Source organism: Fukomys damarensis, unplaced genomic scaffold (assembly GCF_012274545.1).
Source record: "Fukomys damarensis isolate Sample0158 unplaced genomic scaffold, DMR_v1.0_HiC HiC_scaffold_41, whole genome shotgun sequence".
Classification (NCBI taxonomy): domain Eukaryota; kingdom Metazoa; phylum Chordata; class Mammalia; order Rodentia; family Bathyergidae; genus Fukomys; species Fukomys damarensis.
In genome coordinates this window covers 19,385-31,456 of record NW_022900953.1, presented here as the reverse complement: position 1 = coordinate 31,456, position 12,072 = coordinate 19,385, and the positions used below count along the sequence as shown (strand labels likewise).

General features: G+C 36.5%; 1 protein-coding gene across 1 annotated transcript in view; it reads left to right on the top strand.

Annotated features, from left to right (window-relative positions):
- LOC104850041 (histone demethylase UTY-like) overlaps nt 1-9,713 on the top strand; it is a gene marked incomplete at its 3' end in the record, with an annotated part of 25,047 nt that extends 15,334 nt beyond the window's left edge. The window contains exon 3 of the mRNA XM_033760580.1: nt 9,605-9,713. Within this exon, the coding sequence (XP_033616471.1) occupies nt 9,605-9,713 (109 nt within the window). The remainder of the gene's footprint in view (nt 1-9,604) is intronic.
- Nucleotides 9,714-12,072: the final 2,359 nt, after the last annotated feature.

Sequence of the window (12,072 nt, the reverse complement as noted above, 5' to 3'; positions counted from 1 at the left end):
AACTTGTGATCCTCTTGTCTCTACTTTCAGAGTATTGGGTTTATAGATGTGCATCACTATGCCAAGCTCGTTTTTCTGACAAAGATTATATAATTAGTAGTGTTGAAGTTTATTTTTGCATTGTAATTTATCATGATGCTTTAGGTACTTGAAAAACGGTTCACTGTTAATTTTTTTTTTTGGTACTAGGGATCAAACTCAGGACCTTGTGCTTTCAAGGCAGGTGGTGGCACCACTGAGCTAAATCCCAGCCCCACTGTTCAGTTTTTGAAATGAGGTATCTCTAGAGCTGATTCATGTTATGAAAACCTTGTAAAATTGTATGATATGTTAAACTCTTCAGTGTACATATTGGTAGATTAGTTAGTGGAAATTATGTAATGATTGGCATATTTTGTCTTGAATCTTCATGATTTGTTTATAATGATAATTTAGAGCAGCAAAATGAGTGCTTGGAGGGTCAAGGCTTTTATGTAGAAAATATGTAGATAATATAATGTCAGCACACATTGATTTTATAGCCTAGTTTTGTGTTTCGTCCCACTGCTGAGGGATTTGTTGGATTTTTTTTTTTTTTTTTTTTAGTAAAAGGGTATAATTCACCAGTTTTGTGTGAGGTTTGGGATGTTGTTATAAATCAGTCATGGTGGGAATCAGGAAAGATCCCACTGGACCTGAATTGTTACTAGGCTTTGTGAGATTTCATTGAACCTTTCCTATAGTTCTTGTAATAAGCTTTAGTAGAAGGTGAGTGAAATGTCTCATCTACCTTTAGGAGTTCCTCCTGTGGATATCCCCAGTGTTACTAGAAGGGAAATTACAATGATTGCCCTGTTTTGGAGAACTTGGTCAGTGATGGGAATGAGGAGGATTTGGTTTTGGATTGCTGTGTTGATGTTGGAGAATAAATAGGTCAAGAGACATGTCTTTCCAATTAGTGGACAGACATAGGTAGGATTGCTGAATGCAAAGTAAGAAGATTCTTGATTAGAATAGGCAAGTTAAGAGGTAAAGTGAAAAAGTTCTGTGAGGGATAAGGTACCCCAAGTTGAAGGACTTTCCCTGACCAAGATGGAACTGGTTAAGGCGGCCCCAGTATAGAATGAAATAACATAGTTATTGGAAGGTGAGATGTTAAGTAGATCTCCTGGGAAGACTTTAGAGGGCTATTTACTTGGGGAAGAGACTGAGACTGTGGGTAGTCTGAAGAAATAAACACGTTGGGGGATCGAACTCATGACCTTGAACTTGCCAGGCAGGTGCAGTGCCACTGAGTTAAATCCCCCATGAAGGTTCTTGATAGTAATGATTTGGTTGTGATAAGGAGTTTCCCAAAAAGAGGCTGTTAGGTATTGGCTCACAGAAACTAAAAACAGGCTTGATGTAAGAAAGTTTCAAGGGTTGTGGGGCCGGTAATGTGGTAGTTGTAGGGAATTTAGAGAAGTTAATGAAATTTGTTTAAAATAGTTTGTTGGATCTGTCTATGCAAGAATGTTGAGTATAAATTAAGGAGGGTGTTGTCCTGATCTTTGAAGATTAGGTCCATATCCTTTTGTACAGCTAATTTAAGGTTGGTATCACCATGTAAGCTGAAGATGATGGAAATAGAAACAACCAGAAGTCTTCCATTGGTGAAGGATTTGTTCTTTTAAAATGTTAAATAATGAAGGGTCCCCCCGCAATTGAAACAGGGTCTCACTTTGTGGTCCAGGCAGGCCTCAAACTTGGAGCGATCCTTTTGCCTCAGCTTTCTGAGTGCTGGAATTATAGGTGTGTGATAACACACCTGGTTGTGCTTTCTAAATGGTGGGCTAGAAGTAAATATTTTTAATAAGAACTAGTGCTTCTGAGAAAAAGAAGAGGAAAGTTATAAAAGATTGTTTAGAACATGGTGAATATGGGGGTGGATGACTTGAGACCCAGTGGAATAGAGGGTTCTTTAGCTAGGCTAAAAATGTGTGAATTCTCCCTATACATAACTATCCTACAGAAAAAAACTGTGTTTCTCTTCTGTTGTGAAAAAGAATAATAGTTTTTTCAGAGGAGCAAACAAAGTTCAAGGAATTGTAGGAGACTGGTCGTGGATTGGCTCATAGTTTCTTTCTTTCTTTTTTTTTTTTTTTAGGTTTTTTGAGACAGGGTCTCACTATGTAGTTGAGAGTGACCTGCAACTCACTGTGCAGCTCAGGCTGGTCTCAAACTCACAGGGATCCTCCTGCCTTAGTCTCCTGAGTGCTGGGATTACAGGTGTGCGCAACCATGCCCAACTGGCTCATAGTTTCTTATGCTGCTCATGGTTTCTCCTGTTGATCAGTTTCTTTTGAGATGTTTGTAAAACAGAGTCATAGAACTGAGAAGTTGAGAGTTGTACCTGTAAGGAAAGTGTGGGCTTGTGCTTTTTTTTTTTTTTTCCTCCAGAAATGAGCTTTAGTCTGGAGAAATGGATCCAAGAGGGAAGACCCAGTGTTTCATGGCTATAGATATGGTGAGGATAAATGCATAGGGTCTCTGCCATCTTAGTTGAAGGTATTTGAGGTTGGAGAGTTTGAGGTACATTCTATCTTCTGGCAGGATCCATTAAGGAGTGGAGTTTTTATCAGGGTTTGAGAGTAAGGTTTCAGAAAAGTTTTGTGTAGATTGGCAAATTATAAAGAGCAATTGGATCACTGTGTTCTCTCTTGAATTGTGGTCCATCCTGTAGTTGTAGGATGTATTTCTTTTCCGATTTTTCCTTGGCCAAACTTGCTCTGCAGAGCCTAATTCTTTTCCTACTTTTAAAACATTTTGCTACTGTTTAAAAAAAAAAAGCAGTGGGAGATGGTTTTGAAAAGAGGTTATATTGCAGGGAGTGTTGCTGAGAACAAAGGGACACCTATACATTAGTTTGTAGGGGCTGAGGAGTAGAAGGTGATTGTGCAAGGCAAAGGGCATGACATCTACCATGTTTTGGGAGTTTTGATAGTCTGAGTCTGGTAAGTGGGTTTTTAGTGGGCTCTTTGTCCTTTTAACTTTGAGATCTTTTGGGTATGTGGAATTCCCAGTTTAAGTTTAAGAAAGTTGAAATTTACTGGAAGATGAAATGCTGGACCATTATCTGATGATTGTAGAGAGGAAGGGATATCAAAAAGAATAATCCAGGCATGGTGGCACATGCCTGTAATCCCAGCACTTGGGAGGCTGAGGCAGGAGGATTGTTGTGAATTTGAGATGAGCCTGGGCTACATAGTGAGTTCCAGGTCAGTCTCAACTACACAGAGAAACCCTGTCTCAAAAAAAAACCCCAAAAGGAGAATAATTTTTATTAGTAGGGTGTGGGAAACTTACTGCCATTTCTGAGGTGCAAGGAAACTTCTATTCATTGAAGGTAATCTGCTAGAAGTATAGGTATTTCTTTGATAGGGACCATAGAGGTTACTTGTATTTATTTGTTTTGTTCAGAAGGCTCTGTACTCTTGCCTGATGAGTAGGAAAATAAGAAATCTAAGATGACCCTGTGTAGGATTTTTAAAATCAAACGTGACATAATTTGGTGATGTAAGCTATATCTCTAGCTGCGTATATGTATATAATTGGAAAGCAGAAAGATAGGAAGGTGAGAATGACAAAGCTCTTGAATTGGAGAAGGATAATCTTTCCTTTTTTAAAGAGAGAAACAATCCAATTAGAATGAGGTATCCTGAAATTTGTTCTTTTTCCTGTGAGTAGTGGGGAGTCTGTATAGATAAGATGATTAATTAAAACCCATATATTAGTTTATTGGCCTGGCTTTTGTCTTCTTAGTCTACTTTTTGATTTCCTTCTGGGATAGGGCTAATGTGAAGGCTAAGGTAAGTGATTTCAGTCTGAAAGAAATGACTGATGTATGGAGATACTCGGTATCTTTTGATTGTTAGGAAGTTAAGTAAATAAACGATGTATTATGCACAGATTTAAAAAAGGCTTTTATAGCAAAGTCATTGACACATGGATAAGACAGCTAGGGTTTAAAGGAAGGGACAGGAGATTTTTAGCTAGAATTTCTACTAAAAGATGTGGACTGCCACGGAAATGATGGTCCAAGTGAAGCATTGAGAGTTTTTAGTGTCTGAATTCATCCAGGTAAAGAAATATTTTGGGAATTGCATTCAAGAGAGACTGGAGAGTGTAGTCTTTGGTTCCTGGTTTTCAGGATCTCTCCATATTTCAGACTAGTGTATTGCTCAGCCCAAATTGGGGCTGCAAAATTAGGCTAGTAATACTGTGTATTTTTTTCTCTTCATTTCCAGTCATTTGTCACTTCTGTTGTGTACTACAGAATAGATTCTAAGTGACTCTAAATTATAATGTACATCTGACCCTCGTAGCACGTCACTGTCCCCCCACCTCCCCATAGATCTTTTGAACTGGTAATGCCTCAGCCTCCTATTTACTGCCCTGAAACACCATGCCCAATTTAAAAAAAAGTTCTTAAAGTGTTGTTTCCTTTGACCTATGTGCAGCATTCTGACATTTTTATAGCTTCAGTTTATTTTTATTTTATTTTTTGGGAGGGTGTTTTTTTTTATTTTTTATTTTTTTTAGTTTTTTTATTGAGTTTATTGGTACATTTAGGGATACAGTACAGTTACATTCATTGTTGGGATCATGTACCTTTACATGGCAAGTCTTGATTCTCATTTTTTCCCCTTACCTCTGCCCTCCCTTCACCCCCTCCTCCCCTCCCCATCTACAAACACTTTATTTTCATCTTTTCATTCTCTCACATTTTTTTCTTTTCCCTTTTTGTTCTTCCCCTATGTATCACACCTTCCCTACATCTTTAGCTCCTTTCCTCCCATTTCTAAATGTCAGTAATCTTATTAGAATCTTATGCATTGTTGCAGAATATTCACACCAGGGAAACTATTCGGTATTTACACATGTGGGACTTATTTATTTCACTTAGGAGTATATCTTCAATATGTATCCATTTTCCTATGAATGAATCTATTCTCTCGCTCTTTATGGCTGAGTAATATTCCATTTTATAGAAAAACCACAACTTCTTTATCCAGTTTCCAACGGATGGGCAAATAGGTTGTTTCCAAGATTTAGCTATTACAAACTGTGCCGCTATAAACATGGGTGCACATACTTCTCTGTGATATGATTCTTTCAGTTCTCTTGGAAAGATACCCAACAGAGGGATGGCTGGGTCAAATGGAACCTCCAGTCCAAGCTCTTTGAGGTATCTCCATATTGATTTCCATAGTGGTTGCACTAGTCTGCACTCCCACCAACAATGGAGGAGGGTTCCTTTCTCCCCACAACCCCGCCAACATTTGTTATTGTGTGATTTCTTGATAGCAGCCATTCTTTGTGGGGTGAGGTGGAATCTTAGTGTTGTTTTCATCTGCATCTCTCGAATGACCAGTGATGTGGAGGGAGGGTGGTTTTTTGAGACAGGGTCTATGTAGTGAGACTGACCTGGAACTCACTCTGTATCCCAGGCTGGTGTCGAACTCAAAGAGATCCTCCTGCCTCAGCCTCCCAAGTGCTGGGATTACAGGAGTGTGCCAGGGCGCCTGGCACTTTTCAGTTTATTTTTACTCTCATCTTCCACTGTCCATATTCCTTTCTCCTCTTCCTCCTCCACCCCTTCCTTCTCTTTTTTTTGGCGGGGTGGGGGATACTGAGTATGGAACTTGGGACCTTACACTTGCACAGCAGGTGGCAGAGCCATTGAGCTAAATCCCTGACCCATTTTCCTTCATTTTTTGTGCAAAGTATTTCATAATTTTATTACACTAGTCTTTTGGGAGTCTTTTTTATCAGGACATTGTGTTTACCAGGATTTTGTATTAGGGAAGAAGACTTATGTAGAGTACTTGATGTTAGGTCTGACAGTGGAGATTTACTACAAGTTAGGGCTGGGGAAGTAGCTCAGTGTGCACACCAGCCTGGCAAGTGCAAAGTCCTAGGTTTGATTTCTGGCACTGGGAAAATAAACAAATAAATAACCAAATGAGGAAACCCCTGCTAACATGTAAATAGTATCATCTTATAAAGTACAGTTAAGTTTAAACTCAGATAGTGGTTTATAATTGCAGAAGAAAGAGGTGGTTTATCTAATTAGTTTTTGTGGACCTTTTTAGAAATTGTTTTTCTTTTTGAGAGAGATTCTTCCTATGTAGTTTAGGCTGTCCATGAACTTGCTATGTAGCCTAGCTTGGCCTTGAATTCAGCCTCCTGGGTGCTGGACTTATAGCCACTTGTGGCTTCTTTTGTGGACCTTTAGAACATTTATAGCTTTTAAAAAACAACTTCCTTATAAATTGACACATGCAAATTATTAGAAATGAAGTAACTGAGTCAAATAGTTTAGTTAGGTTTCACAAATTTATTCAAATTTATATGGTAATTTAGTAGAGTATATATGAATAACATTTCTGTTAGTGGTTATGTTATCAAAATCCAATCATTGCACCTTGGATTTGCTGCACTTTTTTTTCATGCATATAAAAGTCTTTGATTTGGGTATCCTTTATTCTACATTGTTTATTATATATACTTTTCTCCATTCCTATACAATAATTTTGCTTATCTTTTTTACTTTCTTCAACCCTGAAAAGAATAGTGTATTATGCTTTGTTGTTACTTGTCTAGACAACTAATTATGCCTTAGTGTACATAACTATAAATATGTTCCAAGAACTCTGAAAAGAAATACTTGGCATTAGGACATAAGATCAATAAGGCCTCTCTTCTGCAACTATATAGGGACAACAGGGGTCTAGTAGAGTCTTGAAAATGTATTAGTTTGTCAGAGCACCAAAATTTTGTAATCTCTAAATTATTTCAGAGTAAATTCTAACTTTAGTTTTAGTAAAAGTGATTTGGTATTAAATATGCTTATTTGTACATTACTAAAAGTCAAATAGGTACTGAAACAGTCATCTTTGATATGAGTAATAACGTATCCCAGTTCCTTTCTTAAAACTTATTTGTGAGCTGGTGTTTTTGTGTTGATCAGACTGGTTTTAAATTCTTCTGCTTAGGTGATCTTCTAGCCTTAGCCTTTTGAGTAGGTGGGATTTCAGGCTTGCACAGCCATGCCTGGAACAGACTTTTTTAAAAAGATTATTGTAAGCGTGGTTGAGTTAGTCCAGGCTAGTTTTCATTGCAGAGGGTCTTTGAACTTGCTTTCGAAAAATTATAATCTGATTTGGTATCCTTTGCATAAATACAGATATTTGAAATATTCTTTTCTTCAAAAGAGAAAAAAAATTAAGCTGTTTCATATGGGAACTCTGTCCAACAAGACCTTTTCATCCTAACTGAATCTTTTGAGGAAGCTACAGTACTTCAATAATAATGGGAATTCTTTAGTCTTTTATTTATTTCTCTTACTCCTAGGTCTTTTTTGTTGTTGTTGTTGTTTTTTGAGACAGGGTCTCACTATATAGTTGAGACTGACCTGGACCTCACTATGTAGCCCAGGCTGGTCTCGAACTCACAGCGATCCTCCTGCCTCATCCTCCGGAATGCTGGGATTACAGGTTTGTGTCACCACACCTGGCCCTTAGGTTCTTTTAAAGAGACATTAGAACAGAGAGAATACTTTAGATATCTGAAATATCCTATGTATTTTCTTTTGCAGTTATCCTATTAAAAGTAAATTTATAAGCTATTCAAGTAAGACATCTTGAAAAAATCATTGAGAAACTTGAAGAACTTGAAGAAGTTAGAGTTTGACTTTAATGCGAAGGAAGCAGTTATTAAGTTAGTATTTTGTGCTCAGCACTCCATAAACACATATAAAATTTCTAATTAAAAATTGCTAGCTGGGTGGATGCTGTAGTGCATTCCAGCAATCCAAGTTACTGGGAAGGCTGAGGCAGGATTGTTAAGTTCAAGGCTAGCCTAGGAAGCATAGTGATTCTGCTTTCAAAAATGGGGGAGAGAGAGAGAGAGAGAGAGGAAGGAGGGGAAAAAAGAAAGGAAGGGACAGAGAGACAGAGAAGAGGGTAAAAGGTAATTACAGGAAGTATAGCATTTGCCCACCCAGTATGCATATATAAAGCCCTGTGTTTAATCCCAAATCTGGAACCAAAACAAAAATACATTGTATCAGCTTTTTCAGTATTAAGACTTTGTTGAAAGAAGTGTCCCCCAAGTTCTGTGATTAGTGATAACTCTTATTTACATTAACACTCATTTTGCCCCTGATGTTTTAATCAAGTCTTCATTTGTTGTTTTCCCTCCTGCAAATTCCTGAAGTATGTAGAATATTTGACTCTTTTAAGTACACCTTTTCTCTATTAAAAAAAAAGTAAAAGAACATGTGTTTGTGTGTATTGTGGAAGTAATAAGTATAAAGAGGAGTAGGCAATACCTAACTGAAACAGGTTTATAGGTTTCTAAAAGTTGATATATTTTCTGACAAAAAATAACAGTGAATAAGTATAAATTTTAGGCGTTTGTTTTTACATTAAAGCCTATCTTGACTCATAGCAAAGAAATGAAATTGTGAGCTATATTTGCAATTTAAATTTTAATAGTAGACCTATAAAATATAGTAAAAAGAAACAGGTAAAGTTAATTATATCTTTTAAATTTTTCTCTTTTTCAAATATGGCAGTATGAGCCGGGTTTGGTGGTGCACACCTGTAATCCCAGCACTTGAGAGGCTGAGGCAGGAGGATCGCTGCGAGTTCGAGACCAGCCTGGGCTACACAGTGAGTTCCAGAGCAGTCTGAACTACCCAGTGAGAGTCTGCCTCAAAAAACAAAAAAACAAACAAATATGGCAGTATGGAGAATTACAGGTAGGGTCTTGACATTGAGCTACATCACCAGTCATTATTTTATCTTAACAGGATCTCACCGAGGCTCGATACTTTGTTTTAGCCTTCCTTGCTGGAACTATAAGCCTATGCTTTATGCTATTGTATCTTCTGAGTGCTGGGATTGGTCTGCACCACCATATATGATTGTGGTAGTATTTTTTTATTTAACCTAATATTTTGAAAAATATTAGAGGGCTGGGGATTTAGCTTAGTGGTTCCACCTCCTGCCTCAGAAGTGTAAGGTCCCAAGTTCGATTCCTGGCACCCCCCAACAAATTAGGAGAAATAGTAAAGAATAGTTATGCTTTTTGTTATAAAATCTTTAGCATTTGTTGTATACAGTTATTTTTACACCTTGAAAATAGTTTCTTTTGTTGTTGTTATTTTGTAGGTTTTTTTGGTACCAGGGATCAAACTCAGGACCTTGCACTTGCAAGGCAGGTAGTGGCGCTGAGCAAAATCCCCAGCCCAAGAATAGTTTTTCTATTTGAACATGGAGTAAAGTAACAATTTATTTTATTTTTTTATTGTTTTGGTACCGGTGATTGAACTCAGGTCCTTGTACTTGCAAGGCAGGCCACCCAAGCGCTGAGCTAAATCCATGGCCCAAAATAACAATTTGGATTTGCACTTTTATGTAATATTATTTAGGTGCATTTAAATAATTTAATTCAGCAGAAAATGAAATTTATTGAGTGTGTTGATTTTTTTTAGCACTTGTAAAATATATATTCTTTTAGGGATGAAATGCATTTTTAGAGTTTTATTTTTTAAAATGTTGGTATTTTTCATTCCTAGGCTGTTCACTGCTATGAATCTTTAATGTTAAAAGCTGATGGAAAAGTGGAATCAGATTTCTTTTGTCAATTAGGTCACTTCAACCTCTTACTGGAAGATTATTCAAAAGGTAATGTATTTTTCTCTAAATTTTTGCTTGACTTTCATTTGTGTTATGTAATTATGGTGTTTTTTTAAAAATCAGAGGCACTTGCTATCGTCTTTTATTTTGACCTGAGAACTTCATAACTTAAGAAATGAAAGGTAGAAGAGATGGATGTGAAAATTTAATTAACTCTAGTAAGTCTTTAATCAATGCAGTGATTCAGTCAATATTTTAATGTCCTACATGTGAATGGTGTTTAACCTTGTATGTTTTCTGAAATTTCATCACAGTAGAAAGAGCATAAGTGTAGCATCTTTTTTGTTTTTTGAGAAAGGGTCTCACTGTGTAGTTAAGACTATAAGACTGACCTGAAATTCACTATGTACACCAGGCTGGTCTTGAACTCACAGTGATTCTCCTACCTCAGCCTCCTGAGTGCTGGAATTACTGGCATGAGCCACCATACCCGGCAAACATTTTTATCTGTAATACAAATCTGGACTTTTTGGAAAAAGAGAAATATCATTTCTCATTTTTATTCTTGATTTTTGCTAAAAATTTCCATTTGAATTGGAAAATGTTTAAAAGTATGCCATATAGTCATATTATAAGATAACATATCCTTCTAAGTAAGTTTGATACTTAGATTTTTCATTTAAAATGTTTTTCTTTACAGAAATAAGTGGAAATAAATATATTGAGATAGTTGTTTAAGGTCTGTGATATTTATATTACCAAACTGCTGACTAAAACCATTATTCATTGAACAGCTCTGACTTTGACTTCCATATGAATAAAGATGAAAACTATCTTAAAAGCAAGAATATTTTAGGGTGGGAAATTTAGCTCAGTGTTTCCTTCACCCGCCTTTCATGCACAAGGCCCCAGTTCAATCCCCGGTAAAAAAAAAAGAAAAAAAAAAACTTTATATGTAGTGGGTAGAAATGTACATTTTAGTAAACAGATTATGATTTTCAGCAAATGTAGTTAGGGGGAGAACAGTTGACTTACTATTTTAAGATGAGAGCTGGTGGATGGGAATGTAGTTTAGTAGTAGAAAACTCCTAGCACATGTAAAGCCCTGGCGTGGTTCCCACACATAAAAATGGGAACGTGTGCACGCACACACCCACCTGCCCACCCCCACACACAAATATCTTCACCACAGTTTGAAGATACAACAAAAAGGCAAAAATAAATGAAATATGTGTGTATGCGCTTGCGCAGAAAAATACACGGTAATATGTTTTGGCCGTGAGAATTCATATATAAACTAAGATATTTTAAAACAGGAACACACATGAAATAAGGCTTGGTATCTGTCAGTTAACGAAATTGTTGTGATCAGAGTTTAATAGGAACTTAATCCTATGTCTCTATAGGAGGGAAGTTCAGTAATTGTAATTTAGTAGTAACAATTTAGATGAAAAATGTTTGTATGGATTTTTGTTACAATATCTTTTCTTTAGTATTGATAATATTTTCCAAACAAAAAATTTTTTTCTCCTTAAGAAGATTGTACAAACAGTCTGAAGTCACACGCTTTCTTAAATCTTATTTTGATGCTTTCTATTTTGATTTTTCTATATTTCCTTTTTGGAATTTTTATAACAGATGGCTTTCTATTCTTTAGCCATTCCTTATAAAAACTTACTAAGAAACTTTTAGGTTGTGTAGTACCTATAAGTGACAGAAACATTAAATATCCTTATGTCATAGTCAGTATGGACCACATTTAGAACCTGAGAAGGCTTGACTTTAAAAATCACTTCTTTTTTTTTTAATTTTTTGGTTTTTTTGAGACAGGGTCTCACTATGTAGTTGAGACTGACCTAGAACTCACTGTGTAGCCCACGCTGGTCTTGAACTCAAAGTGATCCTCCTGCCTCAGCCTCCCAAGTGCTGGGATTGTTACAGGTGTGTACCACCATGCCTGGTTTAAAATCACTGCTTTCTTGCTATATTCTATTGTTTGTTTGTTTGTTTATTTGTTTTCTTCCTTTTGAGATAGAAAATGTTGTTCACATTAACCTTGAACTTACTATAATGCCTAGGCAGGCCTTAAATTCCTCTTGATCCTCTGGTCTTAACCTCTCAGGTGCTTTCTGTTGTCTTTTATATTCTCTTTTTAACATTGTTGATTATTTCTCATTTTAAAGACAAATCCTAATTAATGTTAATGTATATCATAATCATCATTTAAAAATATCATTGTATAGATTACTAAAATGATTATTAGTGCTGGTGCTTTGTGTTGTTTTGTTCACATCTGCATTTCCTGTACTGAGCTTTGTTATTGGAGCTTAATACTTGAGAAACATAAGGGGCTGGGGATTTAGCTCCATGGTGCCATGCCTTGCAAGTGCAAGGTCCCTTTGATCCA